Source organism: Ovis canadensis, chromosome 15 (assembly GCF_042477335.2).
Source record: "Ovis canadensis isolate MfBH-ARS-UI-01 breed Bighorn chromosome 15, ARS-UI_OviCan_v2, whole genome shotgun sequence".
NCBI lineage: Eukaryota > Metazoa > Chordata > Mammalia > Artiodactyla > Bovidae > Ovis > Ovis canadensis.
In genome coordinates, this window is record NC_091259.1 from 21621954 (window position 1) to 21638129 (window position 16176).

Consider the following 16176-nt stretch of genomic DNA (forward strand, 5'->3'; position numbering starts at 1 on the left):
TGTTGTTTTTTTTTCCTTTTTGAGAACTGATATTTGTAATTTCATCGTGATAGAATATTTTAGTTATTCTTACTGATTTTGCTTATGATCACCGAGATTGACTTAGCCAGAGACAGAGAAAACAGGCTAGCAGGTAGACAGACACTCGCCTGCCCTTTAGGAGCTAATGATGTAATTTCTTCTCTTCACCCACTCCTCCGTTTCCCCCAGTACGCACACACCCTACGCCTCCTTTTCTGACACCCAGGAACGTTTCCTCCGTGTTCACCCAGCTCTCGCTAGAGTGCCCAGGGGTGTCATTGACAACATACTGAAAAATGAAAGTGATATCCTCGAGGGGTGGAGGCGGGGAGCGTAACGGAGGTCTGGCAGGGAAAATACATCTACTGGCCGGGAATTTCTGCACCATTTCGGGCTGGTGAAGTAGTCGGGTAGAGGTTGGGGAATTTCCCCAACGTACCGCCGTCCTGCCCGAGCCGAGCCGGAGTGCGAGCTGCGCGCGCCGACGCCGAGATGCGCAGGCTTCGGGATCCTCCACTTCTTGCCGCTGGGAGGCCCTCTGCGTTCCCCTTTCCCCGCACCGGCCGCCTCGCTCGCCCGTGCAGTGGCACCCGCCTTCCACCAGGGAGCCTCGGGCGAGAGCTCCCCCGCCCTCCGTCCCCCACCCCCCTGCAGCTCGCTGGCTCTCTTTCTCCCTCTGTCTCACTCTCTCTCTTTCTCTCCCTCTCCTATCGGAGCACAATGAAAGCCTGTGTATCGCCGTGACTCCGGGCGGCGGAGCCAGTGTCAGCCCAGCGGCGAACAACAGACGGGAAAAAGAGAAAGGAAAAGACCGGCTACTTTCTTTTCCATCTCTAAAAGCGGAGCAATCCAAGAGATAGAACCACATTGCTTATTGCGAGTCCAGACCCTCAGATCCACTGGCCGGGGATGGAATGTACAAAAGTGGACAGAAAAGTGGCTGGACATGACTCGGTGCAATTTACTGGAAGTTTGTAAGTTTGACCATCGTTTGTAAATTACTCTCGGAAGAGTTTGTCTCTCTTGATACTGTATTAGAATCGAGCCGGGGGTGAGGACTAGAAACGTAAGCGGGAAAGAAGAAGAAGAAAAAAAAAAAAAATGTGTTGAAGGATCTCTCTCTCAGTGGCTAGTGACTTCAGACTGCTTTCATTTAAGGCTGGGAAACCTTAGAGGGAATGAGGATTTTACCGGTGATTGGATTAGCTGAAGAAAAAAGCATGGTCCAGAAGTCCAATTACTGACATTAACAATTGAAAAGCTGTCTCCCTCTTTGGGGAGAAGACCACATCCTACAGCACCCCCAAAGAGGAGGAAACACCGGAGCAAAGGGAAAGGGAGGAAAAATTAAAAGCCAAAAGACAATCTCTGTTTGATTTTTGTACGTTTTGAACATTGACTTCAGAAAGCTTCTGAAACAGCACTTTTTTAAAAAATTGCGGAAAAGTAAAGGCCGTGGGTTACAGAGACCATGGTAGATGTGGGTTCCTCTGCAGAAACATCCCCATAAAAGAATCTTCGGAAACAACTAGGTGACGGGGGAGTCCAGCTCTCTGTTAATACCTCTCACAATTCCCTTTGCTGTCTGTTCCTGTCTCTTGCTTGACAATCCCTGAGTTCCTGCTCTAACCCCCAGATCGTGTGTTTACAAAGTACCTCTTGTCAGCTTGGTGTTGGGGGGCGGGTTGGGGGGAATCCCCTCTAACTCTCTCCAACTTCTCCAGAGCTGTCAAATACAATTAGAGCAAGTTGATCAGGGTTTGTTTCCAACTTATCCTCTGCCATTGGTTTCTGTTCTTTCTCCTCACCCTCTTTTTACTCACTCCCCTCCCCCATACCTTCTCCACTACGCGCCCCCCACCCCCGCCCCACCGCCCCCAGCCTCTGAAGACTTCTATTCATGTGGTCCTGAGCTCTGAGCGCAGATTGTCAAAAGCAGATTTGCCTGTGCTAACCGGCTATAGCTTCCCACCACCTCACCATCCCACGGGCAGCAATCATTGTGTCCAGTAAGATGGGGGACACAGCGCCCCCGCAGGCCCCCACGGGAGGGCTAGGGGGGGCCCCCGGGGCGGGGCTCCTTGGAGGGGGCTCGGTCACCCCGAGAGTGCACAGTGCCATCGTGGAGCGCCTTCGAGCTCGCATCGCAGTCTGCCGCCAGCACCACCTGAGCTGTGAAGGACGCTACGAACGGGGTAGGGCCGAGAGCTCGGACCGGGAAAGAGAGAGTACCTTGCAGCTCCTGAGCCTCGTCCAGCACGGCCAGGGGGCCAGGAAGGCTGGCAAGCACACCAAGGCCACTGCCTCCTCTGCCACAGCCACAGCCCCTCCGCCGGCGCCCGCCGCCCCTCCGACGGCCTCCCAGACGGCAGCGCCCGCGGCCCCAGCGCCCCCGCCGGACTATCACCATCACCACCAGCAGCACCTGCGGAGCAGTAGCAGCAGTGGTGGCAGCGGTGGGATCGACGGCGAGCCCCAGCAACAGCCGCCGGCTTCCACCCCGGGGGACCAGAGGAACTCGGCCCTCATTGCGGTAAGACACCTGGTTTTCTCCTCATTCCGGCGGTGGTCTTGTGGCCTTCGGTCAGGCCGGACGCTGGCCTCGGCCTGATGCCGAGTGGAAGACAGTGCGGAGGGCTACGGTGCCCCTGACCACCCCAAAGGCCGTTGGGCGTCCAGTTGGTGCCGTGTTGTTAAACCCTTCCTCGTCAAGTTCTGCGGTTGCTTGAGCATTGGTTTTCCTCCACCTGTAGAGTATTTCTTAAGGGGTAAGAAACTTGAGTTTCCCAGAGTTTTCTCTGGGGTCCGCAGACTGCAGAAAGGTTGGCTCCAAGCGGCAAGATCTGAGCCACTGAAGAAGGAAGGCCTTGCCTCAAGGAACCTCTCACTTTGGCAGGCCAGCGCTGATTAGGCCCAACAAGCCATGCTTAGCCTGAAAGCGTTTGTTTAGCAGCCAGTCCAGCTGACCTTTAGCCAAGCCTTTTCCTTCTTCTCCCATTTCCCTTTCCTTCTTTGAAGTGGCCCCTTCTCCTTGGGTAAAGAGAACACAAGTGGTCATCCCTAACAGAGCAAGTTCCCTGAGCACTCCCTCATTCAAAAACTTGGGGAATTCTCCCCAAGACAGGTGAGGGAAAGTTTTTGAGAGGCCTGCTCCCTGGTTTCTTACAGACTCCCCCACTGTCCCCACCTAGCTTCTTTCCGCAGGCACTGCAATCAGAGAGTGCTGACTTGCAGCCTTCACTAAAGTGTGCAGGCGCCAAGGGGCTGTTCCCAGTTTGTCGTCCTAGAAAGTGCCTTGTCCTCTGCCACTCCTGGCGACAGAGTACCCGACCTGAGAGTTGCGATTAGGCTTCTGGCTGGAAGTTCTTCCTCAGAGGCTCAGACACACCCCACCCCAGAGGGAGTAGCCCTTGACTCATTGGTTTCTGGTGCCAGCCCTGGTCAGGTGATCGCCCGGCCTGTGCAGGCTTTCCCCCCAAAGCTGCCGGGGCCATGGCCTCTGAGTAGAAGGTGGAGCCCCAAGGCCCTATGGCCCTGCAAGCTTCCTCCGTTTCTGAGTTCCTTGGGGCTTCGGCAGTCCTGTGTCCACTCGCGGAACAGCTCCCATGTGCCCAAGCCAGCCCTAATGAAAGTCAGCAACAGGAAATGGACATCCAAGTTGAAATGTCCTCAAAAAGCCCAAAGGAGAGGAAGGCACTGGGTTGAACTCTTTCTTGGAGGGAGCTTGAGAAGGAGCTCTGGGGAGAGAGCATCCTCTAGCCAGGCCCCTGCAAGCTTCTCTGTGGCTCCTCCTTATCCCTGGCCTGGGTCTCTGGTGGTGAAGTTTCTAGAAAGCCTGGGGGCTGAATTGGTTCTGTTCTGTTCCAGCACACACACATATTTTGCCTGGGATGCCTAGAACTGCAACTTCCTGGTGCCAATTCCAGATGAGAGATAACAGCTAACAGTTAAACTGCTCAATGTTTGTTGTTTTATCCTTGGATACAGTTAGCCTGTGGGGTTATTTCATGCTTCCAGGCCTAATTTCCATTCCTTTCCACCTGCTATATCCTCACCTCTCTCTGGAATTCCCTAGGACAGCAATGGGAGTTTGTTTCGTGAAAGAAAGATGCTGGGGGTGGAGGGGGAGAGTGGGTAAAGAATCACTCAAATGGAAAGAAGAATGAGGTTTGTATGTGTGTGTGCCACTGGCATTTGCGGCCAAAAGCATCTAAATGCCTTGATTGTCCTCAGTAAATTTATAATCTGTCTGCAAGTCTCCCAATAATACAGCCTTGTATGCTTCACAGTCTCCTGGTAAGTGTTTCTGGGGGTGATACGGGGAACTAGGCACCCAGCCCCAGAGAAGACAGATCTCTGTCCTGGGTGCCAAGACTGGATGTGGACTTCACATCCCAGCGGCTGCAAGGAAGGTGTCTGCTTAGGGCCTTGTTCTTTCTTTCTTTCTTTTTTTTCTTTTTTTTCTTTTTTTTTTTTTTTTGCTCTCCTCCCCCTTGGAAGGAAGCCTTTTTCTTGGGGTTTTGGGGATGTGAAATGAAACCAACTTCAGTGGTGATTGTAACTTTATGTCAGCAGTGTCCGTGCTGGGAGGTGTCTGGCCTTTCCCAGCTGGAGGCTTAGCGCTATAAGAAGCCAGAGGTAGCTGCTGTGTCACTCCTTTTCTAAAGGGGAATCTACTTTCTTTCTCCCCAGTCATCTCCTGAAACACCCCCTTAGAGGGGCTCCCTCCGCAGGCGCCGTGAGGATTGATGAGATGAGCTGTGCATGTAAGGAGTGAAAAGAGCAGTGTATTTCTGATGGTGGCTTTTCACTGCAGACCTGTGCCATGGCAAGCGGTGATCCACTACCCCTCTTTTGGTTATTGGAAATTCCCTTCTCCATTTTAGCGTCTAAATTTGGCTCTTTGTTACTCAGCATAGTACTCAGAGATGGTGATGCAAGTACTGTATTAACCTGATAACATTGTGTCCAAAGGGGAGGCCTGGGCTTTCGGGAGTGATTCACTAAGCCAGTTAAATCTGCTGGTCTCACTTCACTCGGGCTCCTCTTCTTTTCAGAAACACCATCAGTTTAAAGGAGCCTTTGCACAGAATGGGTGTCCTTTCTTACTGCTCTGTCCATAACCAGATTTATCTCTGTCTCGGTGTGTGGAAGGTATCCCTTTAATAGTTTATCCGTATGCCCTAAGTGACCATAAATGCCCTTTGAAGAAAGGGAGAAAATATTGATCATCTAAAATCGAATATGCACAGTGCCCTCAGAGGAGAGGTCTGTATCCTGCATACCTACTAGTACAATGCCTTGTATAGGGTCAGTAATTTTTCAGTGAGAGTGGAAAGAGAACCTCCATTCTTTAGGTGATTGTTGACTTTGAGGGGCGTGATACTGCAAGACATGTACAATGTCTGAGATTTACAATAGCCTAAGTTTCCAGAACAATGTCAGAATAACCTCCAAGCCAGTTCTAATTCTGTCCACATAGCCTAATTCTGCAGCCCTTACTCAGCCAATTTCTTCATTTAGCTCAAGTACAAGTTCAGAGGAAGCCCCTTTACTGCAGAGACAGCAGGAACAGGGCCTTTCAGAGGGCCTGGGTTGTAAGGGCTTAAGCAGGTCTGCCTTTCTAACCACTTGGAGCAGGCTTTCAGCACTAAATCATTTCCTGGTGAAGTATGTTTGAATCTTTGAATGAACTGTGAAACTGAATAATTGCTGGTCCATGGGACAGAAAGGTTTAGAGCTTCCGTGGTGCATTATTAATCTTTCCCTTTTGCCTGAGACAGGCTCCTTTTTGTTGTTGTTGTTGTTGCTTAGACTGTGTTGCTAGGATAGATAGATAAGTGGTTCCAAGTCATCTTTGGCTTCAGAGATTATCTTCTCCCTAACATAGTGTGGAGGAAAGAAAACAGATCGGACAAGGAATCTGTATCCTTGGTTCTGGGCCTGCTTGATCACTAACCAGCTGGGTGACCCAGGACAAGTTACTTAGCAGTCATCTGCAAGACAGAACAATAATGCTGCCCTGGCTTGTTGAGAAAACAAATGAATATGTGTGTTTCTGGATAGTCTTTGGAAAAAATTAAGCACTGCAGAAATGCAAGGCATTATTACTAGTATTACTAATTATAAATGCTAAACAAGGAATCATAATACCAGTTTTTCCAGGGATTAAAAGTGTACGTAAGCTTTCAGTGTCTGTTTTAAATAGTGAAATAGCTTTTATTGTAAATAGAGGGATTATATTTCAAATTCAGTGCTGTCAAGATAAAACTGAGATATCGGTGTACTTAAGCATTCTCAGAGGTCCCAGGGAATCCTAGTTAAAATGTGCAATGGTGTGAAAGAGTTTAGGGTCTTTTACGGCCCCTGCACAGACCTAAACAGCTTCAGAAAGGTGTGTCTGTCAGAGTGTGTCAGGAATATCAGAAAAGTCATTTGCACAAATGGCACAGGAAAGTTAAATATTTTGTCAACAATAGTCTAAAATGTTAATTGTTAGCTTAAGAAAGTCAAACAAGTTAAATCATTGCCAGAGTTCCCCAGTTATTTTTAACTGATAATAATCAAGTTTCCAATTGACAATTCAGAATTGGAGGGCTGTGCGTGGGAGGGGGGCTGAGAATAGAAACACTTCATTGGCCAGATCTGGGAGTCTGTAGCTGTCCATGTGATGAATATCCTCCCTGGGACAGTGATAGGAGTATTTACATTATTTATATATGCAGCCATCATTTCCTTTAGAACTGACCTATTTTTGTTCTGTTTTCCAGAACAAAGTAATAAAGAAAGAGTTCTTATATATCCAGGACCTTCCTATGACTTCTTTCCAGTAAATATAAGATCTCACAAAGGCAAAAGAGTTCAAGTGGAGAGAGAAGTTGGTACAATCCTTTATCAAAAATGGATAGAAAGCTTGTTTTGCCAGCAGAGTAATGTAATTATGTCACCAAGACATATTGCTTGTTTAGGTCAATGTTTGTTTATAGAAGCCCTCTGTTTTCTCTGAAATAATGTCATTGCTAGGTAATGTTTATCAAGTTTTTCTAAACCTTAAAGTTTGATGCTGTATGACTCCCTTATGTCGGTAAACCTTTTGTTAAGTTACAAGGCAAACATGGGTTTTCAAATGAAGTAGCTTGAGTAGCTGTTTTTGTTTTCATTGTTGTTGTTGTTGTTGTTGTTGTTGTGTGTGTGTTTAGCCCTGCTATTTAATCTCCAAAAGCTTATTAGGGAAATTTGGGAGCAAAAAAAATAAAACATCCTGTTCTGCTATGCATGGCAGCTAAACCATTCCAAGTAGACTCCACTACTTCCTTGTGCTTTAATCCTGTCTCTTTTATACATTCATAGGTAGGATCATGTTTAATGAAAACAATTCTAAATTCTTTCTTCTGCATTTTCATGATGATTTCCCTCACACTTTAACAGGTTCTGTGGGAGAATAGGGAAATACAGCTAAATACCTAGTCCCTTCTTACTTATAGGCTAGTTGGCAAATCAAGACCATGTTTACACAGTAACAGTGAAATGCTTAACTGGGTAGAATGGACCAAAACTGATAAAGAAATTCAGAGAGAGAAGAATAAATATGTATTCAGCCCTAGAATATCCAGACACTGTTATTATATATTTATGTAATGCTCAAAAAAAGAGAGAGGTGAGTAAGCAACATTTGACTAGTTTACAAATAAGGAAACTGAGGCTTAAAGATTTGATAAGTAGAAGAATTTCATGCATAGATTTTCTAGTTGAATCTTGTGTGATCCCTACTTCACATCTTCTACCTATGTGAGCTTGGGGAAATAATTTTCTTCTTTTGGGGCATGAGTATCTTCATCTGTTGCTCAGTAGCAACCCAAATTGGATAGTTGTTATAATCTGTCTCAAGTATAAAATCTTGTTTGGTTGGAACTATGGGCATCAATATAAGCAGACATGATCTTAACACAGCACTATTGGAGGTGCTCTGTTCAAGAATGGACAAGGATGTTTCTTTCCTTAAAAGTGGCCCTGTGTGATATTGCTATTTTGGAGTTTTGTTGTTGTTAGTCACTAAGTCATGTCCGACTCTTTGGAACCCCATGGACTATAGCCTGCCAGTCTCCTCTGTCCATGGGATTCTCCAGGAAAGAATACTGGAGTGGGTTGCCATGCCCTCCTCCAGGGAATCTTCCTGACCCAGGGATTGAACCCACATCTGTAGCCTACTTCTGCATTGGCACGTGGATTCTTTACCACTGCGCCACCTGGGAAATCTTCATCTGTAAAAGAAAGCTAATATTCTTTAGCAAAACAGTTAATGTAGTGCCTGACTCATAGTGGGTGCTCAAAACCAGAGTGTTGTTAGTAGTCCAGTAGCAGAGAGAGTCAAACCCAGGTCGGGCAGTGCTGTAAGGAGAATGTCGGTTCCCAGCAGGCCTGGGAAGAGCAAGAGAGATGATGAAAGTGCGCGCCAGGGCCCGTGAGTGCAGATCTGGGTAAACCTTGGATGTTTGGGGACAGAGAGTGGAGCCTGGCTGACCCTGTGGTTGGGTGTGAGCAGTGAGGGGCCCATGCAAGGTCGATCCCCGCCACCCCAGAGGGTCTCGAGCTCCAGCAAGAGTGCATCAGTGAAGTGAAAGTCACTCTGTTGCCTCCGACTCTTTGTGACCCCATGGACTGTAGCTCATCGGGCTCCTCTGCCCATGGGATTCTCTAGGCAAGGATACTGGAGTGGGTAACCATTTCCTTCTCCAGGGGATCTTGCCGACTCAGGGATCAAACCCGAGTCTCCTGCACTGCAGGCAGATTCTTTACCATCTGAGCCACCAGGGAAGAGTGTATCAGAGGCCCTGGGAAATGGTCTGGCAAGGAAGGCTCAGAGGAGTCAGTGTCTCTGAAGCAATAACAATCCTTCATATACTTGAAGACAAGTATTACATTTCCCCTCCAGCAGCCTCTTCTCATCGCGCACTGCCTAAGTGTTCTCTATTACCTATCTTCAAGTCCCTTGAGCTGCTTAATGCCTTGCTATTTACACACTTCTCCCATTCACTGTGAGTTATATACAGTGTGACATGGCCTTTGGCATCGAAAGGAGATGGTTTTAAAAGCACAGTTGCTAGACGCAGAAGAGAAGCTAAAAGAAGCAGAACCAGCTACACGTCTCTTCTTAGGCTGGCTAGGCCTTCCAGCTCAAATCAGGATTGCCCCCGTGGGTTCTCTGGATGTGTAAACTAACCTTTCCAACAAATGAATTTACTAACTTGGAAAAGGTCTTTTCATTAAAACAAACAAACAAAAAATCATGTGCAGAAATTTCAAGAAGCTGTGAGTCCAGATGGTCTTTGAGATGCGCTGGCTTTCTTTCTTGCTTTTTAATTGCCGGTGTGTTACAGATATCTTACTTGCCCCGAGGTAGCAGTTTCCCCTATTTGGTCCATGCTCACAGAGCACAGGGATGGCTCCCGGTGGAGTGGATGGCCGAGGGGAAGAACTAGCCACTCCTTCCCGCCTTGATTCGAGGCAGGATGCTAGATACCAAGCACAGCTCCGGTGGGCTCTCTCCACCACTCGGCTCTGGCTCTTTCCTACGCGTATCCAAGGGTTGGGTGGAAAGAATGAAAGCTGTTCTGTTTCCTTGGAGAGAGGATGCAGAGAGAGGTTTACACATTCTCAGTGAGGCTTGAATAAAGCTAGAGAGTAGGGTCAAAGGAATGGCTATAACAGTATTTGACATGCACTGTTGTCCGGGTCTTAATGGTTTTAGCAAAAGTCCTGAAATTTCTTATCACGATTGTGAACATGGGTGCTCTTTAGAGTTTGAGGAACTTACCCATTAATTCAATAAATAATTTATTCTACACCAAGATAATGAATGTATCCACAATGAGCAATTTTATATAGCCTTTGTCTTTTTAGAATTTACAGTCTGAAATGGGTGGGGATGTTTTAACATCAGCTGACGGAGGCAAGATAAGCATAGCACTTAAGAATCTGGGGTGGGAGTGAGACTATCCAGTTTCAAATCACAGCTCCTTTCTCAGTGGCTTACCACTTCTTGGTTAATAAAACTCTCCAGTCTCAGTTTTCTCACCTGTAAAATGGAATGATAGTCTTAGAACTAACTACATAGGGTTGGTGAGTGAAGGAGGTAACTTCCTAGCACCTAGAGGAGGCTCAGTAACTTTTAACTGTTGTTCTTATTAACGTGAGAAGTGATATACGCAAGTTAGAGTCACGGTTTCCCCGCTCAGGATTCTACCTCCAAGAGGATGTCAGGGATATTTTGTGGAAGGATATGGCTTTTCTCTTTTTATTTATTTTAAATAGATAGTGAAGTATACCACATTATCCAGCTTCCTTAAAGAGTTTACTGTGGAGATGCTGTCTGGGATGGGTTTACATTTCTCTGAAATGGGTTAAATAGTACCCTTCTTCAGAACAAGATCAATTAATATCTCTTCCACTCCCGGGATTCCAGGACTCCTCATCTAGAACTTGACTAGAGTCAGAGGTTGATTCCTTGCCTCTTCAAGAATAAAGGCTCGGTTTCCATTTAGTTGCCCAGAAAGTGTGGTGGGTGGGTTGTGTGAGTCAATGAGAAATTGCGGCTATCTGTTGAGAATTTGGAATGATTAGAATGGAAGCATCCAAATTTACCAATTTAACTGAATTATTCATCCAGACTGATGAATAATTCTTAAAGGAATCTGGTCACAGAGTCACAAAGAGGTAGCAGTTCCCTGCTGTGGAGATTTAAATGTGCGCTTTTGAGAGCCAGGTCCCTCTCTCAAGTTGCTAGGGAATCGGTCCTCTCACTGCAGCCGCACACAAACACGCGGCCTGAATCTGCCCTCTTCCCAACCCCGACCTGGAGCATGCTGAAAACATCAAGCCTTGATGTGGTTCTTCATCTGAAACCTCTTCTTTGCTCAGTACCTCCTCAAGTGTGACTTTCCATAAGAAATGCGAGGAAAATGTTGCCAAGGCTTCAAAGCAAGTTTCTGTGAGGATGATTCTTAATCAAAAGCACAGTGTTTCTGTAAAGCAGTGACAGGATTAGAATGAGAATAGTCTTGTTCTCGGTGGATGATGTTTGAACAAGGACAGATTTGCTGGTTCTCACTCAGAGCACAGACTGCAGTTAAAACTTTTCTTTTAGTCTCTTTATTCCCCATCATTTAAACTCAGACCCTCCTCCTCCTCTTGAAGGATCATATTCTGTGGCAAGGTAGAATCGAACTCGTGTTGGGTTCGTTGTGCTTGTTCTTGCTTCCTGAGTCACAGCCGGTTCCTATGTTAGTGTGGAATCATTAACATTGTCGTTTCAAAAGTCCTCTTTTGTCAGAAATGTGGTTGAGTTTTCCAGCACTCTAGTAACTCTCACCCACATGAAGCCCAGCCTCCCGAATCCCTCACTGCACAACAGGCTTCTTTTCAGGGAGCTCTGAAGGATTTGAACAGAAAGTTAATTACATGTCTTTTCTTTTTTTCCCCCAGAAAATTTGCTTAAGGCCAAAGTTTGCTTCAGCTGCTAATAACTTACCAGGGTTTTGTTGGATACATAGTATAATCTCTTAGAGCCATGGTAACCAGGGTGCAAAGAAGTGGCTTAATTGAATACAGTGTGTACTGTACTGTGTCTTTGGAATGACGATTGCCATACTTCAGTGTACACTGCTCATTTCTGGAGGTCTCTGGAGTCTAAATTATGTAAAAATAAAAACATTCTCTGGCTGAGCAGCTGAGAAGCTAATTTTTCGTTGTTGTTCACCTAAGTAGGCCCATACTTGCTAAACCAGCTAAGGCTTGCACATGTGATTGCCACACTGCACCGTGTAATTTCAGACAGCAAAACCTGTGTGCTGGTGGTATTATCCTATTTGGTTGTTTCACAGAGGTGTTGAAAAAGTTCAAAGTACAGACACAAGGGTAAACGAGGAAGGGCAGCGGTCCTCCTGCCTGAAACACCAGGCACAAGCGCGCGTTTAGGAAAGTTGCCCCCAAGTCCTGTAGCCAGTGCACCGACAAGAGCTTCCTTTTCTCGCTTAGATTCTTTGCATGTGGGTCTTTTTGCAGGCTCAGTCCCCCAGAGAGAGATTCTGAGCTGTCTTTGTGCTAAATTAAACATCAGTGTTCTCCTTGGGAACCTGATCTTCCAAAGACTAGGCAACAATATCTTTCAGAGAACGCTCTCAGCTCCCTCAGGAAGAGACCAGCTCAAGAGCCTTCTTGCCTCCACTGTCGGCTTCACTGCTATAAATGTGTGTTGGATGGGAAATGCTTTGTCTAACCTGGTCTAGACGCGCTTAGAGCAAGGACTTGTACTCTTATTCTTGGTATAATGTGGGAGGACCTACGCTGTCTTAGAATATAATAAATGGAGATGATCAGAACAGCACCCAGATCATGGAAGATTTCAACCACCCACGGGAAGGATGTTTCTCTGCTCACTACCAGCCCCCTCCCCCAATTCCAAACCTACAGCAGTGAAAGAGGGAGTACATGGCAAAATAGAAGCCATCTCATTTCTAACCTTCTCTCATCTCCATCTTGCCCCTCCCCCAAGAGGGCTATTGATCTAAAAATAGACACTATTCTATCAAGGTATACAGTCTGTAAGCCCTTTGAGAGATAACGGATCAAACCCTTTACTCACACGTGAAAAAATTAAGACCCATTTAAAAGCAAACACTCCAGGTTCCGGTAGCAGTAGAGAGAGAGCTAGAAGTTTTCTGACATCTATTCCCAGTTATAAAAAGTAGTCTCATTAATATATCTATAAAAAGAACACTGAGGGATAGTGTGGGATTTGTATTCAAGGTTTGCAATGCAGAAGACCCCGGTTCGATTCCTGGGTTGGGAAGATCCTCTGAAGAAAGGATCAGATACCCACTCCAGTGTTCTTGGGTTTCCCTTGTGGCTCAGCTGGTAAAGAATCCGCCTGCAATGCAGGAGACCTGGGTTTGATCCCTGGGTTGGGAAGATCCCTGGAGAAGGGAAAGGCTACCCACTCCAGTATTCTGGCCTGGAGAATTCCATAGGCTCTATAGTCCATGGGGTCGCAAAGAGTCAAACGCAGCTGAACGACTTTCACTTCACTTTGGTTGTAGAAGGAACACAGAGTTCAGAGCTTATGGTGAGTTGTTTTTTAAATGATCCCATGATTCCTTCCGTGCCATAAGCCCCTTTGTAATGTGACTTTAACTCTCCTTCCATTGGGAAGTGTATGCTCTTTCTTCCCGTGAGCCTTGAAGAACCTTGTGACTTGTTTTAACCAAAAGTATGTGACAGAAAATGGCATCGCGCTACTTCTGAGGATGGGCTTTAAGAAGTCCTTCTGGATTTAAAATTTGTTAAGGGGAAGTCTTAAGTGTTCTTACCATGAATAAACAAATAAGTAAATAAAAATAGAGGACAGGAGAAAACTTTGGGAAGTGATGGATATGTTTTTGACCTCGATGGTGATGATTGTTTTCTGGGTGTTTACTTATCCCCAGCTCATTGAGTTGTATATGTTAAATAGATACAGCTCTTTGTTGTCAGTCATACTTTAGTAAAATGGCAAACAAACCAACAGAAAAATAAAAAAAACCTGCTTGGGACACTGAGACCACCGTATCATAAAGCTGGGCTCGCCAGCTGGAGGATGAGCGTCCACATGCTGAGGACCAAGGTGCCCCAGCCTCCCACCAGCACCCACTGCCAACACAGGAGTGAGGCCATCTTAGTTCAGCCAATCCTCCAGCTCAGTGCAGCCAGGTGAGTGAATGGGCCCCGGTGGGGTCAGCAGAGGACCTGCCCAGACAGCTTAGAGGATCATGGGAAATACTGCGTAATTGCTTTAAGCCACTAAGTTTTGAGGGTGGTTTGCAACTTAGTAGCAGTTGACTGAATCAGAACCAGAAAACCTTAGCATGGAAGACAGTCTACTCTCTTAGGTGTATTACCCCAGGACTGGTTACTTAACATCTTTGAAGACTAACTTTCTGCTTTTCGTGATAATAGAAATTATCTCCAAAGGTTGTGAGGATTGTATAATGATAATAATACATAAAAGAACCCAGCATGTTGTCTGGCACATGGTAGGGCTTAACAGACATTAGTTTCCTTGCTTCGTCCTTAGTCTCTTCACCCTGTATTATAATTCAGCACCCCACCCTGCTATTTTACCATCTCACTTTCCCTTCATGGACATCAGTGCTCTCATCGGCTCCACCAGCTCACCGCTCCTCTGCACAATTTATTTTTTCCCTTCTGGATGATGGCTTGGTGCTGTCATTCCTCCTAAGTACCAAATTTCCAGTGATTCTTGTTACACTTCACAGAACACATCTGCCTTCGATTGTCTCCTCTTGAAACAGAAAAGGGTTAACCTCATAAAGACGTCACTCCCCTTGCACTCTTATGCTGCCCTTGGGAGAGTCAAGCAGCATAGCAGATATATATCGGCAATGTAATTGCCTTCGGTCTTCTGGGTCACAGAAGACTTTGCCATTGAGTATGGCGCCTGGGGGAAAGTAAGCATATTCTGTCTTTGAAGAGCAGAGTGTCTGATGTCTACCCTTGTTGTTGTTTGTGTATTTTTTTTTTTTTTGGTAACAAATTATTCTGAGTGCCTCATTTTTTCCCTGTATGCATCACAATAAATGAACAAATAAATAAAGAGGGAGTGATATAGTAATACTATATTTTCCTTCTTATACTTATTAGTGATAATTAGAGGACTGGCCTGGGAATTGAATGTTGAAGGTCCCCGTGCTCCCACTGATACCAACTAGTAGCAACTTAGTCAAGTCCTTTTACATCCCTGGGCGCTAACTTTCCTTCTTGGAAAAACAATGAGGGGCACTTGGTGTCTTGGCCCATTTTCAGTTGATACACTTTGAATAACTTCCCTGATATTTTGCTTCTGTTTTTCAACCTTCAATTTCTCCTTAAATGTATCTGCTAGGAAGAATGGAGGGGCTCCCAGGTGGCTCAGGGGTAAAGAATCTGCCTGCCAAGCATTGAGCACCAAAGAATTGATGCTTTTGAACTCTGGAGTTGGTGATGAACAGGGAAGCCTGGTGTGCTGCAGTCCATGGGGTCGCAAAGAGTCAGACACAATTGAGAAACTGAATTGCCAAGCAGGAGATGCTGCTTTGATCCCTGGGTGGGGAAGAACCCCTGGGGCAGAAATGGCAATTCACTCCAATATTTTCGCCTGGTCAATCTCATGGACAGAGGAAACTGGCAGGCTATAGTCCATAGGGCTGAAAAGAGTTGGACACAACTGAGTGACTGAGCGTGAACAGGAAGAAGGGAAAGAAGAGGCGACAAGGTTGACAATGTTTTGTTTTGGTTTTTAGAGGAAGTGTTCATGAGGAGGGTCTGAAGTAATCTTGGAAGCAAGTTCCAGCCAGCTGTGGCAGAGGGCAAGGGCACAGCCATGTTAACTGCTCAGCACTGTTCCTAGAAGTCATTAACATGTAACTCTACATTGTTGTTCAGTAGCTAAGTCCTGTCTGACTCTTCAGTGTCATGGACTCCAGCATGCCAGGCTCCGCTGTCCTCCACTTTCCCCAAGTGTTTGCTCAAATTCATGTCCGTTGAATCAGTGACGCTATCTAACCATCTCATCCTCTGCTTTTGCCTCCAGTCTTTTCCAGCATCAGGGTCTTTTCCAGTGAGTCAGCTCTTCACATCAGGTGGCCAAAGTATTGGAGCTTCAACTGCAGCATCAGTCCTTCCAATGAATATTCATGTTGATTTCCTTTAGAATTGAGTGATTTGATCTCCTTGCTGTCCAAAGGACTATATCACACTAAGAAAGTGAAAGTGAAAGTCAGTCGTGTCTTGACTCTTTGCGACCTCTTGGACTATACAGTCCATGGAATTCTCAGGCCAGAATGCCAGAGTGGGTAGCCTTTCCCTTCTCCAGGGGATCTTCCCAACCCAGGGATCGAACCCAGGTCTCCCACGTTGCAGTCAGATTCTTTACCAGCTGAGCCACAAGGGAAGCTCAACAATACTGGAGTGGGTAGCCGATCCCTTCTCCAGTGGATCTTCCCAACCCAGGAATCGAACTGGGGTCTCCTGCATTGCAGGCAGATTCTTTACTAACTGAGCATTTGATGTCCTTGCTGTCCAGAGGACTCCAACGTCTGCTGTATATCACTCTATATCTGACCC

General features: G+C 46.3%; 1 protein-coding gene across 1 annotated transcript in view; it reads left to right on the forward strand.

The window, feature by feature from the left end:
- Positions 1–16176, forward strand: part of MAML2 (mastermind like transcriptional coactivator 2) — a 410701-nt gene continuing 394525 nt past the window's right edge. The window contains exon 1 of the mRNA XM_069554889.1: positions 1–2554. Coding sequence (XP_069410990.1) covers positions 2036–2554 — 519 coding nt within the window. The 5' untranslated portion in view covers positions 1–2035. The remainder of the gene's footprint in view (positions 2555–16176) is intronic.